The sequence below is a fragment of the Condylura cristata genome, unplaced genomic scaffold, assembly GCF_000260355.1.
Source record: "Condylura cristata isolate star-nosed mole 26May11 unplaced genomic scaffold, ConCri1.0 scaffold00026, whole genome shotgun sequence".
NCBI lineage: Eukaryota > Metazoa > Chordata > Mammalia > Eulipotyphla > Talpidae > Condylura > Condylura cristata.
The window spans coordinates 14,210,007-14,226,701 of record NW_004567127.1 but is presented as its reverse complement, the minus strand read 5'-3'; the positions used below and the strand labels follow the sequence as shown (position 1 = coordinate 14,226,701).

Genomic DNA, 16,695 nt, shown 5'->3' with positions numbered 1-16,695 from the left:
GGAGGTGACCACATGGCGTGGCAGACCTCTCCTGACCCGCCTGCTGCTCCCCTCAACAGTGTACTTCGTCGTCGATCTGCCTGTTCTGCTCCCCGCTCTGTCTCTGGTGAAGCCTCTCGCCGACCCTGAGCCTCTAGCCTGTTCACCAATTCTGTAAACACAAATGGATAAATCTTTTTTTAAAAAAATTATATTCTATAGAATACAAGTATACTATTAAAAAAAACCAACAGGGATGGGAAAATAGCTACAATATTCATAGAAATCACATGAATAATAGGTAATGTAATATCTTTCTTTCTGAGATTTTTTCAGTATTTTCTCTAAAATTTTGAAGAAAACAACCCAAATACGATGCATATACATTATTATTGGTTGATGTTTTGTCTCAAAAGTTTAAGAACCATTAGCAATTCTGCCCACCCGTGCAGGTGCTTTCCTTTCTCTTTTTCTTAAAAAACCTGTCCTTTTAAGTTTAAGAACCTATAAGCTCAACAATCTAAGTTGAACTAATTTAGGAGAAAATTGAGAAAAGATTGTTAGTATTAGAGCAAATATCAGCACTTGTCTTGTTTCTACCACCAGCTGTTAGGCAGCTTTGGAAAATTGGTTATCCAATGGAGACCTCGATTTTTCTTCTGTTTTTCATTTTTTTCTCCTATTTTGTAACACAATCTTTTTTTTTTTAATTTAAAAGATTTATTTATTAATGCAGAACTGGGGTACAGGCCAGAGGGGCAGGGGTGGTGAGAGGATTCACCAGGGACAGAGTGCGGAGCAGAACAGGCAGATCGACGATGTACACGGCTGAGGGGAATAGTGGGTGAGACAGGAGAGGTCTTCTGCGCCACGTGGGTCAATCTCCAGGGCAAGGGGGTGGGGGTGTCCAGCTGGCACTGAAGTGGCTGTGGCCAGCTTGCAGTGCTGAGTCCTAACTCCTGCATCACCAGGGAGGGCTTGTCACACAATCTTTCTTTTCTTTTCTTTTTTTTAAAGATTTATTTATTTATTTGCATACAGAACTGGGGTACAGGCCAGAGGTGCAGAGACGGTGAGAGGATTCACCAGAGACAGAGTGGGGAGCAGAACAGGCAGATCGACGAATAGAACAGGCAGATCGACGAAGTACACTGCTGAGGGAAGCAGCGGGTGGGTCAGGAGAGGTCTGCCCAGCCATGTGGTCACCTCCGGGCCAGGCAAGGAATGGACCTCATGCGGAAGTGGCTTAAGCTTCTTAGTGCTGTGCTTTAACCTGCTGCGCCAACAGGGAGGGCCCCTTTCTGGTTTTTACTGTCTTTGATTCTGGTTTGGAGCAGTGGTGTGAGGAATACTATCTCATGTATATTTGAAGAAAAAAAGCATCACTGATTCGTGTGGAGAATATGGCTGGATTAAGCCAAACTTGTAATATTTGTTATTAGCTATTTCATGAGCTACCATGTCTACACACTCTTGATATCCTGATTCTACTGTCATGCCTTTAAAAGACATAAATTTTAGGGCTCTCCTTGGTGGTGCAATGGGTTAAAGCACCGCATTATGAGGCTCTCTGCAGCCACTGCGGCAGGAGTTAGATCCCAGGCCAGGGAGCTGACCCACATGGCGTGGCAGACCTCTCCTGACCCTACAGCTGCTCCCCTCAGCAATGTACTTTGTCAATCTTCTGTTCTGCTTCCCCACTCCGTCTCTGGTAAATCCTCTCATCCACCACACCTCTGGCCTGTATCCCAGTTCTGTAAGCATAAATAAATCTTTAAAAAAAACCCCACATATTTTACTAAAAACTGCTTTAAATTAATTTTGACATCAGAGAAAGAATTGTCGAAACATTTAAATAGTTCAAATTACTCAAGTTTTTAAATTACTTACTGCACTTTTTTAAAAATAAAGATTTATTTATGTATACAAGAACTAGGGTACAGGTTAGAGGTACAGGGTGGAGGTGGGTGACAGGATTAACCAGACACAGAGTGGGGAACAGTACAGGCAGATTGTTAGTGGGGGTTTCTATTGGTTCTTGCTTCATAGTTACACTGGAAATAAAATTTTTAGAAAGTTTGAAGTGTGTATTTTTTTAAAGATTTATTTATTTACATATACAGAACTAGGGTACAGGCCAGAGGTGCAGGGGCAGTGAGAGGATTCACCAGATTCACCAGAGTCAGAGTGGGAAGCAGAACAGGCCGATAGAGGAAGGATACTGCTGAGGGGAGCTGTGGGCGGGTCAGGAGAGGTCTGCCACACCTAGAAGTGTATCTTCTATATTTTCATTTACCTGTGCATATAATTTATTATCATAAGTTACACAAAGGTCCAAACATATTCTTGTGAGTGATTGCTGATAATATAAAAACAGAACATAAATCTCACAACTGTCATGGTTTTGCTTATCCTGAACAAGTTCTTTCTTGCCTTTTTCCAACAAGAGAGAATAGTTTCCATTTTCACTAGTTATATGATAAATCTTAGTTCTTTCAAGTGTTTTTGTTGCCTTTACTCCATCTGAACCTTCCATCACTTTTATCCTGACCCTAAAACTGGTTACACCAGCTCATCATCTGCCAGCGTTTAGATCAGAGATACATTATGAGAATATAGATACATTGGAGAAGAGGATAACTGATCAGCGAGAGGCCTTTGCACCATGCAATATAAGGAAAAGCTGAAGAAAATATAGCTTTAATATAGGGAGAACTAAGCCAAGGGGAAGAAGTCCAAGGGCACTTCCATTGCATTTTGAAGCATTGTCTTGAGTAAGAGTGATGAAAGGTGTTCAAACATCCTCAAGGGACAGAATTAGACCCCCGAGGCTGTGACATATTTGGGGGTTGCCTCCAGTGGGGAGTTTTTTTTAGTTCTAGAAGGACCAGCTCTTGCCGGCTTTGGACCGCTTCTGAGAGTCTGAGTTGGAATTCAAGCAATGGTTGCAGAATTTACATTGTTTTGTCAAACTTCAGACATTTTTATCTGTAACTGCTAAACTTCTGTGAAACATTACCTTTTTTTCTGTAGTGGAGTAACATCTTAATTCTCTTAGCATTTATTGTTGATTACAGTAAATGTCAATTCCTCACAATTATGTTAGATTGGGTGATTGGAAATAAGTTTTTTGTTCCATTATCTTCTCCCACTGACTGCCAAAGTATGCCTTTATTATGAAACTACCACCAGGAGGAACTTTGACCTCAGGGTGATTGCAGAATAATGTACATTATGATCTCATGAGAACCTTGACATGTATGCATGCTGTATATTCATCACTGTTCAGTTATTTCTTGCAGAAATTTTTTATGATCTTTATGTTGTGTGGATTTTGGCTTATTGAGATTTAATTATACTGAGAATTATACTGAGAATTAAAAAATTACTTGAGTCCTATCAAAAATTTCACTATAATTTTTATATCATAAATGTTAAAGGAAACTAAACTTTTTCATTTTGAATTAGTTTAGATTGTAAATCACTCCTCATCACCAAAATGTCTAAGTTGAAGAATTATATGGTAGAAAAGATTTTTGTAAATTCATTTTAGTAAATAACAAGATGTTTAAATTTGCCTTTTCTGAAATTGTGAATAGTCCTTTTGTTTGGATAATTTACCTTGTGAAATTAAAAATTAGGTATTGAATAAGTAGACTTTTTTCTAATGCAATTTTTAAAATATAACTCTTGAAAAAATTGTTAGAAAATTTGTTAAGCAAATTTAACTTCTGCAAGTATTTTCAGTCAGCTGATTTGGAAATAGATCACCATTTAGTCATTTAAGCAAAGTGGATACCGTTAGCGGGACAGGCATTCATATCCTTTGTTTTTCCATCTTTCTCAATTAGAATTTTTTTCCATAAAATAATTTGAATTGGTTCACTTGATCGTTGACACCAGGATTTGGGGGAAATAAATATCAGGCAAACTTCAACTAATTGTGTGAGTGTGGACAGGCTGGAGTCTTTAGAACTTAATGGTCAAGTCCTGCAGCCTCTAAAACCTGGAGCATCTGGAGTGGCAACTCTTTTTCACAATTATTCCCACCTTAAAAGTTCTTTTGCTATACCTTTTTCTAACGTGAAGATTATAGGCGAGTGCTCTTTAGTGATTCTTCCAGCTTTAAATTTATATGGTTCTAAAGAAATAAACGTATATAATTCTACTCATAAAACGTTAAGATACGCTGATTACAATTATAGAGATGTCCTGAATCCCCCCTCCCCAATACTGGAGTAACACCCGTTTATCATTTTCTGTGCCTATTTAGCTTTTTGAACCATCCACGCAGGCTAACGGGCTAAGACCAATGTTGAGCTTTTCTCCCGCCCTTTGAGCGCTTTTGCAAAGTTCCTTGGCTTTTCGCTTGTGCGCCCCCTTCCACCCTAGAGGTAAACAAGCGACCGAGAAGCCAGAGGCCCGCACAAAATCCCTTTCTGTTTCTGGAGAAACCACTCAGCGCATGCTCCGCGGATGCTGGATTTGTAGCGCCATTTTCGTACCGCAGAGACTGTCCTCTGGGTAGGGACGTCCGGAGGACATTCAGCATTAAAGTTGCTCAAAGTGTATGTGAATCTTCACAGAAGCAAGTCAGGGGCCTCTTTGAGAGGAACCAGTCCCAGCCGCGCTTCAGCCGAGACGGAAAACAATTCTTTTATTGTAATTTCCCCCTCGAGCACTGACCGTCTTCTCCCCCATCCCATCCCGGCCCGCCAGTTTCCTCGCGCGCCCCAGACTGGCCCGGAGCACCGCCCCCCTGAGCCCCCCCCACCCCCCGCCGGGATAAGAACGCGGGAAAGGTTAGGCATTTGTGATGATTTTGCGCCCCGGTGGCTATCCAAATGAGAGGACAAGGGGGAACCGGATGGGAACCTTTTCCCCGATGAGAACAAAGCACAAGTTATGCCAGAGTCTAGGACGTGCAGAGGAAACCAGCGCGTGCTCTTCTGAGCTAGGAGGTAGCGCTTCTTTTGAAATTACCCATTTTATAAAATAAACTCGAGTTGTAGGGATGGTGGGTCGTTGAAAGATTTGCTAGCGCCAAGGCACGGCACAGAGACGCTCTGAAGACTGGGTGTGAGAAAGACTTTTAAAAACGTGGGTGAGTGGGGCTACAGAAAGAGAGAACGAGAGAGACAGAGAAGAGAAATGTGGAACGGGGAAAGATTGTGAAGGTTGAGCTGGAAGGGGCGTCGGTGCACCCTGGCCGCGAGTAGGCCCGCGCGCCCTCCGGGACGTGCACTTGCCAGGCCACAGTTTCATTCATAAGTTTGGGTCTGGAGGCCCCGCCCGGCTGCTGAGGGCCCCGGGCCCGGCTTCCTGCGCTGCAATTGGTGGACCGCAACAAAGCCCTAGCAACCGGCTCCTAGAGACCCGCCCGGCGCCTGGTAACTGGGGCGCGGGGCGCGGGCGGAGAAGGAGCCGGGCTGTCCCTTTAAGGGATGGCCTCAGAGCCTTGAAAGTTGGAGGGGGGCCGAGGGAGGGCGGGGAGGAAGGTCTGGGGGCGGACCCAGGGGGAGGAGGAGGAAGAGTTGCTGCTGAAAGGAGGTGGCGAAGGCGGAGCCCGAGCAGCTGCTGCCAGCCCGCGGGCGCCGGAGTCCAGCCCGCTGCCGCACGAGTAGCCACGGGCGCGATCGGGGCCAGACGTCTCCTCCTCCATGATCACTTTGGGGGCCGGGGGAAGACTTTGCCCGGCCGTGAGAGCTGGTCTGCGTTCCCCAGGCGCAGCGGCGACGCAGCAGGAGCAGCAGCCGGGTCCGAATCGGAGCGGCCACAGCCCGGGGCGTGTGCGCCCCGCGCGGAGCGGGCTCGGGTTCCCTGCGGAATGTCCCCGGGGCGCCCGGCGCGCTGACCCCCCAGCCGCCTCCGCCTTCCGCGCCTGCTGCCTCTCTCGGGCGGGCACGGTGTTCGGGACTGTAAGCTTCCCGGCTTTTGGGCAGTGGAGAAGCCCCCGGGGGCGGGTGACCTCAGCTGGCCACAATCTAGCCCTCCCCGGTGCGTATCTCGCTTAAGATGGCAGCGGAGTCAGGGGAACTAATCGGGGCGTGCGAGTTCATAAAAGGTGAGGAGCAACCGCCCCGCACCCTCCAACCCTCCCTGGCCCCCAACTCTTCACTTCTCTCCCCTACGTCCCACCCACTGCCCCTGGCCTCTTCTGCTGCCCCCAGTGACCTGCAGCCGCGGCGCGCGCTCTCCTCTCTCGGTACTATCCTGTCCCCGAGGACCCCTGCTTCCGGCTTCTCTGTCTTTCCTGCGTCCCTCGTTCCCACTGCAGCTGTCTCGGATGGCCTCCCTGCCCGGGAAGGGGACGACGCTGGCTTCTGCCCTGTTCCTGCACGCCGCAGCTCGTGGGGCTGCAGCTCCGTGGGATCCTTTCGGTCGCTTTTATCCCATTGCAGCTAGTCTCGATTTTCGGGACACCCCCCAGCCACACCCCCTTGTCTCTCCTCTCTTCCTTTGCCTGAAGTCTCCTGAGCTGAAGGGAGAGGCTCGCTTCTCTTTTTCCCCTTCCGTAGTTGCTGAGGTCTGGAGATTTTCGAATCTAACTTGCATCTCCAGTTCTGCGGGAATCCCCAGCGCCCATCACTCCCGCTGGCCTGAAACAAGGGAGATGTGGGTGTCGAGCCCCCGACCCTCCTGCTAAGTGCCACGGTCACATCCTCTTCTCGGTCACATCCTCTTCTCACCTTTCTGACAGTTGTTCTTGGGTCCCTTTATGGGCGAGATCTTGGGTGACTTTCCGGGAGAGAGCAGATGAGGAGATCGTCTGCAAGAGTACCACGTCTTAATGGGGTGTTTAAATAATGGGTAACAGTTATCTTCCTGTATTATCACAAGCCCCCCACCTCCAGTTTCCCTGCTTCTCATGTTTTCTCCCGTCTTTTAAATTTGTCTTTCAGATCGTTTATATTTTGCTACTTTAAGGAATAGACCAAAAAGCACAGTAAATACCCACTATTTCTCCATCGATGAGGAGCTGGTCTATGAAAAGTAAGTTTGCATTTTTTTCCCCTCAACCATTTAGCTTGTTGGCTTTTTGTCCAGGTAACACTTTCACCTTTATGGCAGTTTTATTTACTTTGCCCCAGTGCCCCAGTGGTGCAAGTCAAAATGACCTTTTTTTTTTAAGGATCAAAAATGTAGAGGAGAGGTGAAGAGAAAATTAACATAATTTGAACCTGTCAACACTGCAGTCCTTTTAGAAGTCTTTGTTAGGTCTTCCTGCCACAACTAAATGCTGCTGTAGTTTCTGAACACTCCCCAGAGTAGGACCAGAGAGACACACTCTGTCCTTGCCAGACTCTGTAATTGGTCTGTGAATCAGTCACTGAGCATTTATGGAGCATCCACAGAGCAGGGGCAGTGGTGTGTGTGTGTTACAATGTGTGGTGTATTACAGGTGTTCAGTTTTACAGTTCACATGGAGGCTGCTATAGCTTCCATGCTTTTGTTCATGCGACTTGCTTTCAGAAAGTGGAATGCATTAGGTGCAAGGAATTGTATCTCTGTTCTACCTCTGAGTAAGATTTTGCCTAGATGACAAGTCAGTGGAGTTAACAAGCTTCTCAGTATTATTTTCTTTGTCTTTGAAGAAGTGGTATAGGAGTACTGATTTATATTTGGTTACTTTGCTTCTGTGGGATTAGGATTTGAGAATATAAGGTGAGGGGAGGGATCTGTTTTTTGGTGGATGGCCATTGATCTACAGGAAAAAAAATCTTTGTACTTTAAGTATACTAAAAATTTAATTAAAGAGAGGGAAAGCAGAAGACAATAAAGAATAAGAAGGCTGAATTGGCTTGATTATATCCTTTTATTAAAAGAGCTCTTGTTTGAGAAGAGTCTAATAGAGTCTAGCTTAAACATTTAATTTTCCTTTCTTGTTGTCTAAACCAAGTGTGCAATTAGATGAACATAGTTAAATGAATCATATGTAGCTAAATGAATCACACTCACTTTGGTAAGCTTTCTAGGACGTGTCCAGTTAAAAGAGATTTTAGCATTTTTGCCTAAGGATTTGTGGGTACCACCAGGCATCCAAAGAGTGAGAGTGCTTTAGCCTTCAAGAGCATACATTTTAATCCAGGGAAAACAACCTTAGTTGTCACTTCATTTAGGGATTGTTGGAAACTCATTTCTACAGGACGTTTCTCTTAGTGGTGCCTGGAGCTGGATGCTTCTTGAATGACTGAAGTGCAAGTGGGAATGAAAGAGCTCTTTGCTGTAGCTCCTGAATGCCCTGAGTGGCTGAGGGAATGAGGGCCAAATCCCTGGTGTCGGATTACAGCATGGCTCCAGACCAAACGGAGTTTGCGCTGCGGGCTGGCTCTCTGACCCCGTGTACCTGGGTGATTGTGTACCTGGGTGATGTCACTGCCAGCAGTGTGTTCACTCTGAACTTGGGAATGTGATGTAGTGGCTTTCTTTTTGTGAGTGTAGGCTTGGAGGACCCCTAATGAGTCTGAGAGTAGGGACTTTGTGTGCGCCATTATGCTCCGTGCTGCAGTGACTAATGTACCCGTGGTTGTTAATATGACATTGAACAAGCTCCAGTCATTGAAGTCTGAGTTGCTTCTCTTGGGATTGCTAGTCAGCAGAATTAAGAGAAACCTATATTTAGACAACTGGAAGCTCCATGGCTTTTTGATTCTAATATTGCTATAGATTTTTGCATTGTTTTAATATTGCTCTTTTAGGGTAGGGCTACAGATCACATTCGTCTTATGTTTATTCTACTCTATTTATGGTGTTTTATAAAGAAAGACTCGTCATAGAGGCCATACAATTTATACTGTGAGTTCTGGTGTCATTGGAAACTACAAGGACTGCAGTCTGGGCAGAACATGTACTTCTTTTTGTTTGGACTTGCTCACCTAACCTGTCACAGCAGAAGCTGTGTCCTGATCACCTGCAACTCCATCTTTTTTATCCCAGCATCTTGTGCAGGGCCAGGTGATACACAGCACGCAGTGGTGGTGAGTGCACATCCTGTCCTCAAAGAGCTTCCAACGAATGGAGAGAATGAACAGCCTGCAATTAGAGGCCTAGAAAGAGAGAAACAACCTCTGCGTGAGGAGGAGTTATAGGAGGGTGGGACCATAGCTGGTTTAGAGATTCAGAAAAAGTTCCATGGAAGATCTACGATTGGCTTCAAGGATGGACAGTTTTATTAGGCTGAGATATGAAAAGAGAGATTTTTGAAGTACAAACAACAAGGTTGAGAAGGGAGGTTCAGGCGTGTGTTCCAGACAAAGTAAGTCCTCTGATTTGCATGGTGTATACACAGATCACATGGAGTATGAAGCTGAAAAGGCAGTTGGGTGCCAGGATGAGGAACCATAGTTTCCTTGGTACGCCATGGATTCTCTTGAGGGTTTGGGGGCAAGTTGTGGTAGGACTGGGTCTGTGTTAATTGTAAATAATCGCAAACATTTGTTGAGCTTTTGAATGTGTGCCAGATACTGTTCTGGGTGCTTCACATGTATTAATTCATTTTATTTTCACAACAGTACTGTGAGTCAGGTGCTATTATCATCTTCAGTGTGCAGATGATGAGACTTCAGAGAAGTTAGGTTAATTTGCTCAAGGTCACAGAAGTAAACAGGAGCAGAGCTGGGATTTAAAACCAAGCCCTCTGGTTCTGGAATATATTGTGTCCTTGCAAACAATTAATATAATAACATCACTTAAGGGGGATTAGAGAGGAGGTAGGAGGCCATTTAGAAAAATTCTGGAATGTTCGGGGGAAGAAACAAAGTGGCAGGTTGGTGGCACTGGTGGTGGAAGGAAAGAAATTGAATTCAAGTGGCTTGGCAAGGGATCAGGTGGGTGGGTTGGTGGTTTGCTGAGTGAAAAAAGGAGTCAAAAAGTCCTTCAGGCATCTTGGGTCCCCAGGTGCTTCCTGGAGCTTAAATATGAGTAGGGCAGAGCATTGACATTTTGGGGGGAGATCAGGTGTTCCAGTTATGATCACGTTGAATTTACAGGGTTGAAGAGCTATTCCCTCTGATATCATCTAAGCTTGAAGTCCTTAATTTGGACATTTCTTCCAAAGAGATGATAAAGCTGGGAGAAGGTGTAGTTTCTGAAGAGGAAGAGGAGATGCTAAGGTCTGTATTTCACAGGCAGGCCAAGGTGAGAGGAATAAGGGAAGGAGGTAGAAATAAGCAACCAGAGAAGTGGACAAACAGGAAGGAGGCTGGAGAAAGTGGAGTGGGAGAGAAGCAGTGGAATCCAGTTTGTCAGATTCAGTGCATGGGCTTGTAGAGTGAAAGACTGCGGTGCCCCTAGAAGGACCTTAATCACTGGGGTTCTCTCTATGGAGGATGAACTGTGGTGGGAAAAATCTTGACCTTCATGTTGTAATGTCCAAATATCTCAGGAAAGGTTTATATTTATGTTCATTATCACACAGGGCCTTGCCCAGCCCGGTAACTGTACTGATTTGCTGAGTGTCAGAACAAAACTCCACCTTTCTGACTATATCATAACCTTAGAAATGTACCTATTATTTTTAAATCAGGAAGTAGACTTTGTAGAATTTAAATATAAGGCTGCTGGTACTCTGGATACAGCTGTGTTTTGTGTAGATGTTTGTTTAGTAATAAAAGACTGTTAGTGCCGGGTGAAATGGCCAACCTTATGAGAAGCTTGTGGAAAACATTTAACAAAGTCTATTAGATAGGAAAGTCTGAGCTTTCTGTTTGATTTTTAAACAGAACTTGCCTCACTGATATAAAGGCCTGAGCAATTTTAGTCTATGTACCTGATAAGAAATCATACTTTTGTCCCGGGGTTATGACTTCTTAGATTAGAATTAAAATAAGAATATAGGCTGGGGCCTCCCTGGTGGTGCAAGTGGTTAAGACATAGCACTATGAAGCCCTCTGCAGTCACAGCAGGGTGATTTCAATCCCTTGCCAGGCTGCTGACCCACATGGCACAGCAGACCTCTCCTGTCTCACCTGCTGCTCCCCTCGGCAGTGTATTTCAGACAATCTGCCTTTTCTGCTCCCCACTCTGTGTTTGATGAATCTTCTTTTTTTTTTTTTTTTTTTTTAAAGATTTATTTATTTATTCATATAGAACTGGGGTACAGGCCAGAGGCTCAGGGACGGTGAGAGGCTTCACCAGAGACAGAGTGGGGAGCAGAACAGGCAGATTGACGAAGTACACTGCTGAGGGGAGCAGCGGGCGGGTCAGGAGAGGTCTGGCTCGCCATGTGGTCTCCTCCGGGGCAGGCGGCAGGCGGGAATCGAACTCATGCGGAAGTGGCTTCAGATTCTCAGTGCTGTGCTTTAACCCGCTGCGCCACCAGGGAGGGCCTGATGAATCTTCTTAATCCCTCTCTACCCCCATGCCTCTGGCCTGTACCCCAGTTCTTTCATGTGTAAATAAATAAGTCTTTAAAAAAATAAAAAATAAGGCTATTGACTAGCACGGTATAGGACAGAAATAGCCCCATGCAAATGGAGCCTTGAAAAATTATCTATATTTGAATAAACTACAAATAATATCCAGCTCTCTAGAAAGGTTAATTCTTTGGTTGGTTTTAGATTCCAAGTAATGAATTTCTGTAACTTGACTCAAAAGTTGGCAAAATCAAATTTGTTGACTGTTAGAATCTTTGTGTGCTCCTCTTAAGGATGATGGTGGGAGTGCTGGATACTAAGGCCAGAAAGCCAGTTTCCCGGAAAGGATCGTGTACAGGGTCTTCATTTTCAGTCCTGTCTGTTTTCATTTCTTCTCTATTTGTGGTTGTGAAGGAAAGATACTGAAAATGCAGGGGAGAGCTCTTCATGCACATGCTGTAGGGACTAAATATTCAGCACTTTCTGAAGGCTGGAAGGATTTTACCAAATGTTTTAGCCTGGAAGAATGAGCAGTCTCTAGGGAGGACTAATTAGCCAAATGAAAGATGTAAATAATTTCAACTACTCAATTTTCACCTAAACTTTATGAAAATAGCCTGATATTGATCCCATGAGGAATTTTTGGATGGTAATTTTCAGAAGAATATCTCTTTTATATAGCCTATAGCATAGAGTTGTATCAAATTGTTCACATTTTTGAGAGAAATACAGAAAAACTTGATTTGCCAGTATTTGTGGGAATATTTAAGTTAAGTAGATGTGCGAAGAACCTATTTGGTTATTCAGTTCTATTTCAGATTATGTAGAAAGTGGAAAGATGAATGTGATTTAAGCACATGCACCCACATGCCTATGTAAAATCTTATAAACCCTGAGGGCCATCATTTGGTGTCTTGGCTCTCATAACTGCTCTGATATAGACATAAGAAGATATGATTGAATATGGAGACAGATTTTTTTTTTAAAGATTTATTTATTTGTGCGTACAGAACTGGGGTACAGGCCAGAGGCTCAGGGGCGGCGAGGGGCTTCACCAGAGACAGAGTGGGGAGCAGAACAAGCAGATTGACACAGTACACTGCTGAGGGGAGCAGCGAGTGGGTCAGGAGAGGTCTGCCATACCATGTGGTCACCTCCGGGGCAGGCGGGAATCAAACTCATGTGGAAGCGGCTTTAGATTCTCAGTGCTGTGCTTTAACCCGCTGCACCACCAGGGAGGGCCTGGAGACAGATTTTAATATGGGAATACAAATAAAATCGTAACAGCAGCTAACACAGTCCCATGCCACCAAGTGTTCTGCATGTTTTACATATATTCGTTCAATTGACCCTGGAGTCCATGCTGTTATCCTTAAGTTCCCATTTGTCCTGAGCTCCCAAGCCTTGAGCTTGAAAAGAAGATGCAGAACAGCTCTTTGGTACACTTGACCTCCTGAGTTGGATGGCAGTGGCTTTGGGGAGAAATATGCTGTGGACAGTGTGTATGTTCACGTTGTATGAGAGGTTGTGGCAATAAAAAATTGTTTTTCTACAATTTCACTTTTGTCAGTGCAATTTTGCGTTTCTCATTTCATGGACTGCTGAACACACAACTGTATGTGGTAGAAGGGGGAAGAGAATCAACTTAGTCAATTATCACACTATATAAAAGTAGGATGGGTGAAGAACAAAGAAGTACAGTTTTTATAAGCTTATAAAACAGCTTTTGCCTGTCTGCTGAAATGTTCTCGCTACTTAGCTGGTGTAACTTACGTTGTCATGGCTTCTGCTTGGAATTCCACTGAAAACTCGCAAAACTATTTAGCTTTTATAGGATGGTAGATTGAGGCCCTCCCTGGTGGTGCAGTGGGTTAAAGCACAGCACTGAGAATCTAAAATTGCTTCCGTATGAGTTCGATCCCCGCCTGCCCCGGAGGTGACCACATGGCCCGGCAGACCTCTCCTGACCCGCCCGCTGCTCCCCTCAGCAGTGTACTGTGTCGATCTGCTTGTTCTGCTCCCCACTCTGTCTCTGGTGAAGCCCCTCGCCGCCCCTGAGCCTCTGGCCTGTACCCCAGCTCTGTATGTACAAATAAATAAATCTTTAAAAAAAAAAAAAGATGGTAGATTGATACTTTTTTCCTCCTTTCTCCTTACCCTCACCTTGCAAAAATGACCTCCTATTTTCAAGGCCACTTGCTTTCAATGCTCTTGTTTTGAACACAAGAGGTTTAGGCTTGTTTTATGTGAGTGAGTGCTGAATGAGTTCCTTCACCGCCTAAACATTCACCGTAGGTAGATGGTCTCTAACATGATGACAAATTGTTATTTAGTTCTTTCAGTTTGCTTGAGATATGCTGAGTGAAATCACAACATCTAATGGAGGCGCTGAGGCAGTCAGGGAGAGGGATTCAGTGGGCTGCAGGAGAGTCGCATGGGGAGCTGTCTGCCATCCAAGTTCTTTCCAAGCCAGGTCACCACAGGGCGGCTTCATTATTTTGTTTGAAGTAGATCGCTAAGACATCAGATGTTCTCATCTCTAAGTTCATAAACACATTCCAAAGCCGGTAGTAAATGACTTTTACTTAGCCACAGTTCAGTACCTCTTTGTGCTTTATAAAAAAAAAGGCAAAGGAAAAAAGACAACGTATTTTTATGTGACGGGCTAAGCTTGAAAACTTGAAAATTGCTGTAGAACTAACTAGAAGGAGTTCATTCTGGTGGAGAGCACTGTGCTAATTCTTTGGGGACACACAAGTCATAAAGACAGAGGTGGGGGGCCCTCCCTGGTGGTGCAGCGGGTTAAAGCACAGCACTGAGAATCTGAGGCCGCTTCCGCATGTGTTCGATCCCCGCCTGCCCCGGAGGTGACCACATGGCGCGGCAGACCTCTCCTGACCCGCCCGCTGCTCCCCTCAGCAGTGTACTTCGTCGATCTGCCTGTTCTGCTCCCCACTCTGTCTCAGGTGAAGCCTCTCACCGCCCCTGAGCCTCTGGCCTGTACCCCAGTTCTGTATGCACAAGTAAATAAATCTTCAAAAAAAAAAAAGACAGAGGTGGTAACAAATATAGTGCAGGGTAATATATGACAAAAACTGCATTTATAGGTACGAGGAATCCAAGAAAGGATGAGATTACCGCTGCCAGGGTGACAGGGTCCTGGAGCAATGTTTGAACTGGCTTTGGAAGGGTGTGTAAGAGCATAGAGTACACTTTATGATTGCTGCCAGGACAAGTATGACCTGTTTTTGCAGTATCTAGCACACAGATGATGCTCAAGAAATTTTAAGTTGTATTGCTGAAGAAGGAAGGGAGGAAAGAAAGAAGTGATTTTAGTGTTTGGAAATAGCAAGATTCTGTTAGGTGAGGCATAATATTTGAATGTATTGTGGTCACAGACTGGATTTTGAAGAGCCTTTCAATTTCAGTTCTGCTTGCTTATGAATGGCAGGGAGACTTCTCAGGGTTCTTCCTATGACAATTACTATAACTGTGAGCTTGTTAGGTCAGGTTAGGGTTGGACTAGGGTTATAACAAGGGCAATGGAAAGGTCAGATTAGGGGGAAACTAGAAAGGATGGGTTGATTATATTTGGTCAAATCAGATGGAGGAGGAATTGAAGGACAGTTCAAAGTTTCTGCCTTGGACTACTGTGAAGTATATTAACCGGATGGATATATTACCTCTTTGTTGTTTTATTTAGGGGATGAGGAGGGGACGTATAAGGGGAATCTACAAAGAAAATAAAACAGGGGGCCCTCCTTGGTGGCGCAGTGGGTTGGAGCACAGCATAGTGAAGCTGGCTGCAGCCACTTCTGTGTGAGTTCGATCCCTGGCCCCGGAAGCGACCTGTATGGCACAGCAGACCACTCCTGTCTCCCCTGCTGCACCCCTCTGCAGTGTACTTCATCGATCTGCCTGTTCTGCTCCCCAATCTGTCTCTGGTGAATTCTCTCATCACCCCTTCACCTCTGGCCTATACTCCAGTTTTGTATGCATAAATAAATTAAAAAAAAAAATAACAGAGGAGGCTTTAACTTTTGTAATCTTTTTGCAGAAAAAGGACCATATCTATCCTGGATATCTAGATATTTACTTGTTTAATGTCTGGAGAGGGAAGCAGAACAGCTAGATCTCCCAAGTTCTTTCTGGTGCACTGACTTTTAAAAACACAATAGTATAGATTTCATTGTTTTTTTTTTCCCCAAAATTATAAAGCTTGAAATTCAACTTACTTCAAAAGAATGTTAGTTTTATTAGTCAACCAGATATTTCCAAAAGGTCAGCTATGAATGAAAGCCATCCAAAATTCTCTATTTATTGGAAGTGCATTTGTGCTTGATAGTGAATTCCTTTAATAGGAAATAATAGGAAGTGTAGTTTTTGGACAAAATTTTATTTATTTGTTTAATATTTTGGTCTTAAAGATGTTTCCAGCTTATGATAAATAGAAGAATTGGCCAATTTGGACTTGTTCTTACGTTATAAAATTTTAATTCTCTCTTGAGAGCCAGAAAAGATGTCTTGTTTTCAATTTGATCTCTTTGATAGGTATACTCTAGGAATGCATTTACCCAGTTTTATTTGGGAATGTGGTATTTCAGTAAGGCAGATACAAAAGCTTCTACAGAGAATTGGAAAATTACATCTTGAAATATCAAAGTAGTTTTATAATTTATAGAAACCATTCTAAAATGAAGCTACATTTATGCCTTCTTAAAGAATGTACTGATTAAGATTTATTTTTTTCCCTTGTAATACTCAGACTCTTTCATTACAAACACAATGGTTGCACTGTTTCACTGTAAGTCAGGGGTACTTTTAGGGCCTCCTATGGAATAAAGGTCTTTCTACTTATGTTCCAGATGGTGCTTGTTTACTACGCATTTTGACTCTTTTAGTGATTTTAATGTATTCAGATTTTATTGATGACGATCATAAATTTGGTATTTTCTAAATGCTACTTATTGTCACTTTAGCTTTTGGTATTACTCTTAGTGTATGGGCCACTAGTAATTGCCTTCTCCTTATGATCTTTTGTTGAGTCTAATCCATGGTGGACATAGAAACTAGATGTCACATTTATTATCATGTGATACAAAATAAGGCTAAATAGACTTTTTGAAATTGATACTTTATTGCAAACACAGATACAGGGCACAGATATTATAGCAGATTTTGAAAGAAACAATATTATTTATTTTTGACTTAGTTGTGATTTTTCACTAAATATTCCAAAGATTTCTGTATTGGGGATTCTTGTATAACCAGTTTCTTTCTTTCTTTCTTTCTTTCTTTCTTTCTTTCTTTCTTTCTTTCTTTCTTTCTTTCTTTCTTTCTTTCTTTCTTTCTTTCTTTCTTT

The 16,695-nt window shown here is 43.7% G+C and overlaps 1 protein-coding gene across 1 annotated transcript in view; it reads left to right on the top strand.

Annotated features, from left to right (window-relative positions):
* The first annotated feature begins 5,551 nt into the window (after window positions 1-5,551).
* The window catches only part of CDC14A (cell division cycle 14A), a 159,361-nt gene continuing 148,217 nt past the window's right edge, over window positions 5,552-16,695 (top strand). The window contains exons 1-2 of the mRNA XM_004689736.2: window positions 5,552-6,043; window positions 6,882-6,972. Of these exons, the coding sequence (XP_004689793.1) occupies window positions 5,995-6,043; window positions 6,882-6,972 (140 nt within the window). The 5' untranslated portion in view covers window positions 5,552-5,994. The remainder of the gene's footprint in view (window positions 6,044-6,881; window positions 6,973-16,695) is intronic.